At 49.6% G+C, this 8,235-nt stretch overlaps 1 protein-coding gene across 1 annotated transcript; it reads right to left on the reverse strand.

Annotated features, from left to right (window-relative positions):
* Positions 1-429: 429 nt before the first annotated feature.
* LOC308559487 (small cysteine and glycine repeat-containing protein 10-like) lies at positions 430-777 on the reverse strand (the record flags this gene model as incomplete). Its single annotated transcript, XM_081142276.1, has 1 exon — positions 430-777. The coding sequence occupies one exon, from the start codon at positions 775-777 to the stop codon at positions 430-432; it is 348 nt and encodes a 115-aa protein (XP_080998402.1).
* Between the last annotated feature and the right edge of the window lie 7,458 nt (positions 778-8,235).

Consider the following 8,235-nt stretch of genomic DNA (forward strand, 5'->3'; position numbering starts at 1 on the left):
GGAATTGAACCGCTCAACCGATGAGCCACACCGGCTGGGATGAACAGAAACTTTTAATGATTATTAGGTAATTTTTTAAATGACTGTTGACAAACAGGAATTCAAGAGGGAAATGGAGCAGAGATAAACACATAAATGGAAGGAAATAACCAGATACTGGGACTCGAAATCCTATTGGATTGAGCTCAGTGACGCCAACTGTTCTTTAGGAACTCATGTCTTTGTCTGGGCTCTTTACTATTCGACTGGGAACTTTGCAGGCAGGAAATTTGAAAACACCCAAAGCAGAAAGATAGGAACCCACATCCAGGAGCAAAGGCCAAGTCCAAGAGATAAGTCCCAGAGGATCAGATGCTAACAGGCAGGGCAGGCAGAGTGAAGGAAAGGCCTCCGCATCCCCTGCCCAGGGACAGAGGCTCCGCCGGCCGCCTAGCAGCAGCATTGCCTCTGGCAGCAGCACTTCTGCTGGCAGCAGCCCTTCCCACAGCCACAGGAGCCACAGCCACAGGAGCTGCAGCCACAGGAGCCGCAGCCACAGGAGCGGCGGCAGCAGCAGACCACGGGGACACTGCAGCAGCCCCCACAGCAGCCACGGCAGCCGGGGCAGCAGCCAGAGCAGCAGCCCACCCGGTAGCACCTGCAGGTGGTGCAGCCACCACAGCCACCACCACAGCCACCACCACAGCCGCCACAGCCACCACCGCAGCCACCACCGCAGCCACCACCGCAGCCACCACCGCAGCCACCACCACAGCCACCACAGCCACAGCACCCCATGGTGTCAGTAGAGAGGACTCAGGAGAGGTGAAGAGAGAGAGTCAGGAGGTGAGGGAGGTCTGAGGCCCTTCTGCTGGGGGAGCCCTTATATACCCACTCGGGAGGGGAGGGGGAAGACACATGACCGCTTCCTTGTTATTATTTGTTTCTGTAGGAAAACTTCAGGCTCCTCTTGTTTATTTCTTTACTAGATACCTTCAGTCTTATTAAATTAGCTATTTTTAGTTTAGCTAAATTTACCTCTGTCTTACCCAGTGGGAATATTTAGCAAAGGACCTGTCCCTATTTTCAAATAGAGCCTGTCTTGGGAAAGATGGGCCAGGGACATCCATCTGTCCCTTGACATTTTCCTTGCTCACTGTTTTCCCAGGGGCATCATGTGTTCCCCTGACACCTCTCCAAGGAACGTTCCTCAGGTCCCTTCAGTAGGAAAACATACAAACTTAAATAAAGACGGTAACTTCCAATATCGCTACTGGGGCCACATATATCTGAACTAGTGGATACATCTCTTTTTTCTACCTGGGATAGATGCCCTGACTGCAAACCGAGAACTCATCCAGTGAATTATAAAAATCACCCCACTCGGGAAGCCCAAGGCTCCAGCTTCACTCTCGGGCTGCCTCACCTTCCCGCCTCGTGACTGATTCTTCTTGCATGAGTCACTCCGTAGGTCAGTGTTGATCACGGGGCAGGCGACAAGGCAACCATGAGGTGGGGTTTGAGGCCCTAGGAAGCTCCCCTGTCCCTTTTGGGGGCTCCCTCATCTGAGGCTGAATTCTGCAGCATTAGCTCAGGACTCACGTAGACCACTGGCCACAGGAGGCTTCCCTGAATTTGTTTGGTAGAACACTAGTCCCGAGGGATGTTACAGCACACAACTCAAAACCATTCAAACATGTTTGAAAGGAACCCACTTAAATTAAGCTGAACAGTCTTTTTTATCTACATCTTCTCGGAGGCGTCAATCGGTCATGATCCGGCGACTCTCAGTGGGTCAAACCTACTGGACACTGAACTCGCTTCCACCCGAGTCGGTGAGAGCCCCCGGGGCCACCCACGTTCAGACTTTGATGGTGGATTTAGAAAAGCACAGGAACACATTCACAGTGGGTAGTCCCGGTGATTTCTTTTAAATAGGAAGATAACTTTTTACTATTCTGTATTCAGTCGCTTTTCTTATGTTTACTTTGTCTTCAGTATTTTCTTTCCACGTATTTTCTTACAGCTATGAGCTGACATTTATTATTTTGAAAGCAGCATCTTTTCTGGCTCAGACTTTATCGCCTGACAAATTTGCACAATAAAACCCAAAACACAGTGTTTCCTAGTAACTACCCTGTTCTGGGCTCACATCTTAACACATTCATAGTTTTCATTATGAACAGATAACAACTCGGAGCCTGTTTACTCAACCATAATGCCCAGTTTGGGGGCTGAAAGTGTGATCACCCTAACGACACCACGAGTGGCACGCCTTTTATGATGCCAGTTAGTTATACAGTAAGAAATATAGTAACAATTCTTGGCCTCACAGCTGCTGGTTTTCCTCAGTGACCAGCTGCCTAATTCTAGACATATTTGAAGAGCCAAAAATAGCTAATACAGCCCGGCCGGGCGTGGCTCAGTGGCTGAGCATCGACCTAGGACCCAGGAGATCAGGGTTCGATTCCTGGTCAGGGCACATGCCGGGTTGCGGGCTCCGTCCCCAGTTGGGGGCGTGCAGGAGGCAGCCGATCAGTGACTCTCTCATCACTGATGTTTCTCTCTCTCTCCCCCTCTCCCTTCCTCTCCCTAAAATCAATAGACATAACTTAAAAAAAAAAAAAGCTAATACAGAGAGCAGTGTGGCCATCTGAACATCAACATCTCTTTCTCTAAATACCTTGCTCCCAAAACACTGACTTGAAAGAAAATATGCACCCCTGCTCATTGCAGTGTTATTTACAACAGCCAAGACCTAGAAAGAGCTCAAGTGCCCATCAACAGACGAGCGGGTAAGAACAGCTGTGGGACGTTTACACCATGGATACCACACGGCCAAGGAAAGGAAATCTTCCCTTTGCCACAACATGGACGGACCCTGAGGGTAAGTGAAAGAGCCAGTCAGAGAAAGACAAACACCATGTGGTTTCACTTACATGGGAATACAATGAACAAAATAAACTAACAAAATAGAAATAGACTCACAGATACAGAGAACAGACTGACAGCTGTCAGGGGAGGGGAGTCGGGGGGCTGGGGGATAAAGGTGAAGGGATTAAGCAAAACACCCCAAAACACACACAACAAAACAACTTACAGATACAGGCGACAGCATGGTGATCACCAGAGGGAAAGGCGGGCAGGAGAGGGTAAAGGGGGGATAAATGGCGATGGAAAGACCTGGCCTGGGGTGGTGAAAATACAACACAACACAGGGATGCCGTGTTATACGACGGTGCACCGGAAACCTAAGAATTTTATTAACCAATGTCACCAAATAAACTCAATTAAAAAAATAGTTTATTGGACAAGCACAGGACCTATAATAGCTAGAACAGAATCACTCTACCTGATGTCTATTATTATTAAATAGATAGGTAATCAAGACAGGGTGGGATGGGGGAGGGACACACGCAGACCGAGGGAACAGAACAGGGGTCCAGGGGAGGACCCCCACAAACAGGCCCACCTGATTTCTAACAGAGGAGAACACGTAATTCAATGGAAGAGTCATCTTTTCAGCAGATGATGTGGGAGCAGCTGCACATCCATGAAAAAAAATCTCAGCCTAAACCTGACCTCAGAACGGCCACTGAACCGACGACAGGAAGGCCACTCGCACGCCTGACGGCCCCCGGCCGCGCGGGCACCTGCCCCGTGCAGGCTGAGCGGCGTGTCCGTGCCAGGCTGCGCCCGTGCCAGGGCCCTCGCGGCGGCAGGACCTCAGGCGCTTTCACAGGGCAGGGCATCCATCGGATCTGATGAACCAATGACTTCGCCTCTTCCCAGGGGACAGCAGGCGGTCACATCACCACGAGCCAAGTCAAAGCCCCTGACGAGGCAGCGAGCCCGGGCACCGGACGTGAGGCGTGCGGGTCACACAGACCTGACCCTCCCCTTCTCCGCAGAGTATGCGTTTCAGCCGTGTCATTCGGCTGCGGGAGACGTTCATCACAGAAACTCGCCTAAGCCACCAGCGAAACGCAAACCCGAAGCACAGTGTGTCTTCCAGGAAGTGTTCGAACCGGGACACTTTTCAAGACATGCACATCACCTAAAACAGCAGGGAGCGGCCAGCCCGTGGCGCCACCACGGCCAGGGTCACCCGAACAAAGCAACGGTTCCCGTCCGGGCACCCAGCCGGCCTGGGGTCGTCTCCGAGCTTCTGGAGGTCACCGGCGCAGGCGACGGAAGCTCAGGAAACACGGGAGGCGAAGCGGCCAAGCTGGGACATCGACACAGGAAAGTCCTCGTGGGCGCTTCTGTGGCTCCGAGACCACGCGCAACGTGAGGAATGAAGGTGTGAGTTCAGGCCGCCCAGTCGTTACTCCCGCACGACTCCTCAGACGACTCCGATGAGGAAACGTGACCGGCGGTCTGGGGCGAGCGCGGCGCAGGGACCAGAGGAGGAAACGCAGGAGCGGCCGCCCTGCCCTGAGCCCCCGAGGGGCGGCCCGGGCCCGGGCACCTGCGAAACTCAAACCACCGCTTAAGCGGCGACTTAGCTGAGCGCGCGAAGCGTTAATGCTCATGAGCCCGTAGTGCGATTTCATAGGAATTTATTTCAAGATATAATACAAGTGAGCGGTTACACCCAGCAAGGCATTCGGTTAACATTTAAATTATGAAGAGTGACCAATGCCCACGAAGACCGCGCAGCGACAGAATGTCCGCGACGAGCTGCTGGCGCGGCGGCTCCGTGTCTACGCCAGGAGGCGAGGCCGGAGCGGCACCACAGGCGGCCTTTCTGAGGCTGCAGGGTCGGAAACCACCTCAACTGTGACCAGAGGGTGAGGGCCCCTCACCGAAGCATCGCTGGACAGCGGAAATGTGTGCTTGAAGGAAAACCCACGACATACTGAAGGGAAGGGGAGCAGGGCAGGCCTCCGTCCCGAGGCCTTTCTACGGACCGCCCGGGGGACGCAACCCAGTACTTACATTTGCACAGGACTCGTTTACAAAAGCGATTCTACTTTCACTTTCTTTACAAGCATGTATGATTTTCACAACCAGAAAAAATAAGCATGCTTCCAGTTAGGAAGGCTGTATTTTTTTTAACTTCTATTAATGGTGGTGAAACAAGTTTTTTAAACCCAAACACTTATTAACACTGCTGGAACCAGGAGTTTCCAAGTAGTGATTCAACATAAATGGGAGAATTTTAAAGTGAGACATAATAATCTTGGCCAAGTAAACACCTAAATGTCAGTGTCCCTGTGACAACTACTGCCTGGAAGCAGCAGTGTCGCAGTCATTAAATGACATCAATTACATGAAATGGGTGTTACAAAGCTGGTAATCAATAGTGGCCACAGTATTAAACTAGACTGTTGAGAGCTGGTGTTTATCTACAAAAACCCAGTGTCCTATGTTCAACCTAAACGCTGCTGTTCTGAGGTGTTTAATTGCGAATCCCAAAGCTCATCACCCTAAGCGGGCACGTATCCCACGTGGCTGCTGAGACCCAAGTTCTGCCACTCGGAGGACCTCGTTTTAAAGTCGGGTGACTGGAAGCATCTAAGTGACCTGCTCCAGCGCCAGTTAGCGGCGGAGCTTAAAACTGGAACGTGGGCACCTTGACTTTGGATTACTACCTTCCAGAGCTTCAGCCCTAGAGTTCAGTAAAAGTAGTTAGCGCACCACTTAAAAAATATTGATAAAAAGAATTTGCGTCCTTTCCTCACTTTGAACAAGGGAGACTAAAATAAGTAGTTCTAAAATAAACGGTGGTGGAAATGCGGATTCTAAGGAAAGTGATTTCTGGGTTCTGGTAATGATTAATGAAAATTACCTAACAAAAACCTATAGAACGTTTGGGATGGATACACAACAAATAACTGTGATCATTACCAGGACATAACATTGGGAGAGCGAAGCACTGAGGGACGGCTCACTGTTCACCTATTAATTTCCTAAAGGTCATAGAGCAGGAAAAGCTCTATTACAATTAAATACTCTTAAAACCAAGCCAGACCAACGTCGATCAAAAAAAAAATGTCCTGGGGGCAGGGGGGACATCAATACTGGAAGTTCAGTAACAAACAGCTTTTTTAAAAATAAAGGTTTTGTCATTTAAAAATCAGACCAAAAGTGACAAAGACAGTTATTAATTTAATGGAACAGAAAGCTTAGGGTGCAAGTACATAAGCTTTTACAGAAACACCTAAGGAGAGAGACTCGGCTGTTCTCCCAACGTTCCCCATGTCCCGCTAAGATTACGTGACAAAGGCAAGGCGGCTTCCTCAAGTGGCACACGAACCCGGGAGTCTGTATTTTGAAAAAGTTCTTCCAACAGTATTTCGCCTCGAAGAGGACCTTCTTAACCTAACTCACCCGCCACACTGAAGGGGCTTATACGCGAACACAGGACTCGGCCTTCAGGCTCCGTCGCCCCAACCTCCTCCTGCCCGAAGCCTGGGCACTTCCCACAGCCTGAAGGACACACGCTCCTCAGCAAGTCCCCTGGCTCCAGGTGCTAAGGCCCTTTTCCGTCAATTCTTAGGCTCCCATTTCTCACAAACGCACCACTCCAGAAGCAACCCCGCCCTCGACTAAAGGTAGATCCGCGCAGAGGACTCCCTGGACTCGAACCTGGGAAGGAATGAAAAGCCGAACTTCTCAGTTATTACCCAAGTCTTGCTTCCTAAGGCAGAGCTAATTTTGGAGAAATGAATAAAGCCCGTGGTTGTGTGAAGATATTCACAAATAGTATTTTTCTTTTTAAAATATGATACACTCTAAGGTAATGCAGATAAGGCACAATACCCACAGCAGTAAGCAAACGGTTCCCAACTGTCCTTGTAGAAGTTCTGGGGACTGGCAACGGCGAAATCAAGGTGCGGAACAAAGGTGGCCTTGCCCGGTCCCTTAAGGGGCTGACCGTTCTCTGGGTTCAATGAAAAAGCACAGGATTTCCCCAAACATTTTAAGGTGGTCAGTTTGAATCCTCCTTTCCTTTCTCAGATAAAACAATTTCCTAAGTGGAAGCACAAATTTGTACTTAAACAGCTGGTGAGCCTCAAAATAGTGCGTTCCACGGAGTCCCCAGCCAGGCAGAATCGCGTCATCTTCACGTGCGCATAAGGACATCTCATCGAAACACTGGCTTTAGTAGAAAAACCTACAAACTAGCGCTCCGCGAAAGGGACACCCACATAGTGAAACGCTGGCACCACTAACATGAGCGAGACCTGGGCGTGGTGACACAGGAGGCTAACCAGGTGAGAGAGAACCAAGGTCCAAGGTCCAAAGCTGTAGTCTGAAACAAGGGGGCATGAGGCATGGATTAAACACAGGTATGTGAAAGAAGTAACATCTCTGAAAGACTGCGCCGGGCGACACTTCCTCTGCAGACAGGGACGCGGCCCCAGGAAGGAGGCACTTTCTACTTCACACCCTTTGTACACTACATGGCTTTTAAAAATCGTAGGCACGAATTATTTTGCTATTGATTGTACCCACAGCCTTCTACATCCGCTTACAGTCCTTTGCTGTCGTTTAGTCAAAATTAGAAGGTTCCTTGGTGTTTGCTTCCCCTGTCCCTCTACTCAACATGGAGGGGAAATGTGGAGAATTTAGTTTAAATCTTGTTTAAACTGCAACTTGGGTAACATCTACTCAAGATTCCAAAGAACCAATTTTTAAAAAAAAGATCAATGGGCATTTAAACCCGCCACTGAAGCATTCTACCCAGGGCCACTTCTCCTTCACCCAAAGCCTGACGGTAACACCCGACTGTCACTCACTCCACAGCCCTCGAGTCCAACAAGCTTCAAGACCTGATTTCAAGAGATGCCGAGTTCTTTCCCATTGGCAAAAAATCAGCAGAATGCACAGAGGTCATCACGTTCAAAAGAAAATACATTCTTGGCAAAAGCCTTCACTGGAAAAATATCATAAATTGAAATCCTAGCCTGGCCGGGCGTGGCTCGGCGGTTGAGCATCGACCTGGGATCCAGGCAATCGGGGTTCGATTCCGGTCAGGGCACATGCCCAGGTTGCGGGCTCAATCAATGACTCTCTCATCATTGATGTTTCTGTCTCTCTCTCTCCCTCTCCTTTCCTCTCTGAAATCAATAAAGATATATTTAAAAAAAAAAAAGAAATCCTACAAGACTGACCCCAAAATCAGAATAGGAGGAAGCATAAGAGCCCTTTTATGTCAACTCAAGATTTGCCAACTGACAGGCCTTACAACTCATTTTTGAAGTTTGAGGCTTAGAAAGCTGGGAGTGGTAGGCTACTGGCCACCTA

The sequence above is a fragment of the Miniopterus schreibersii genome (genome assembly GCF_964146895.1).
Source record: "Miniopterus schreibersii genome assembly, chromosome: 7".
Taxonomy (NCBI): Eukaryota; Metazoa; Chordata; class Mammalia; order Chiroptera; family Miniopteridae; genus Miniopterus; species Miniopterus schreibersii.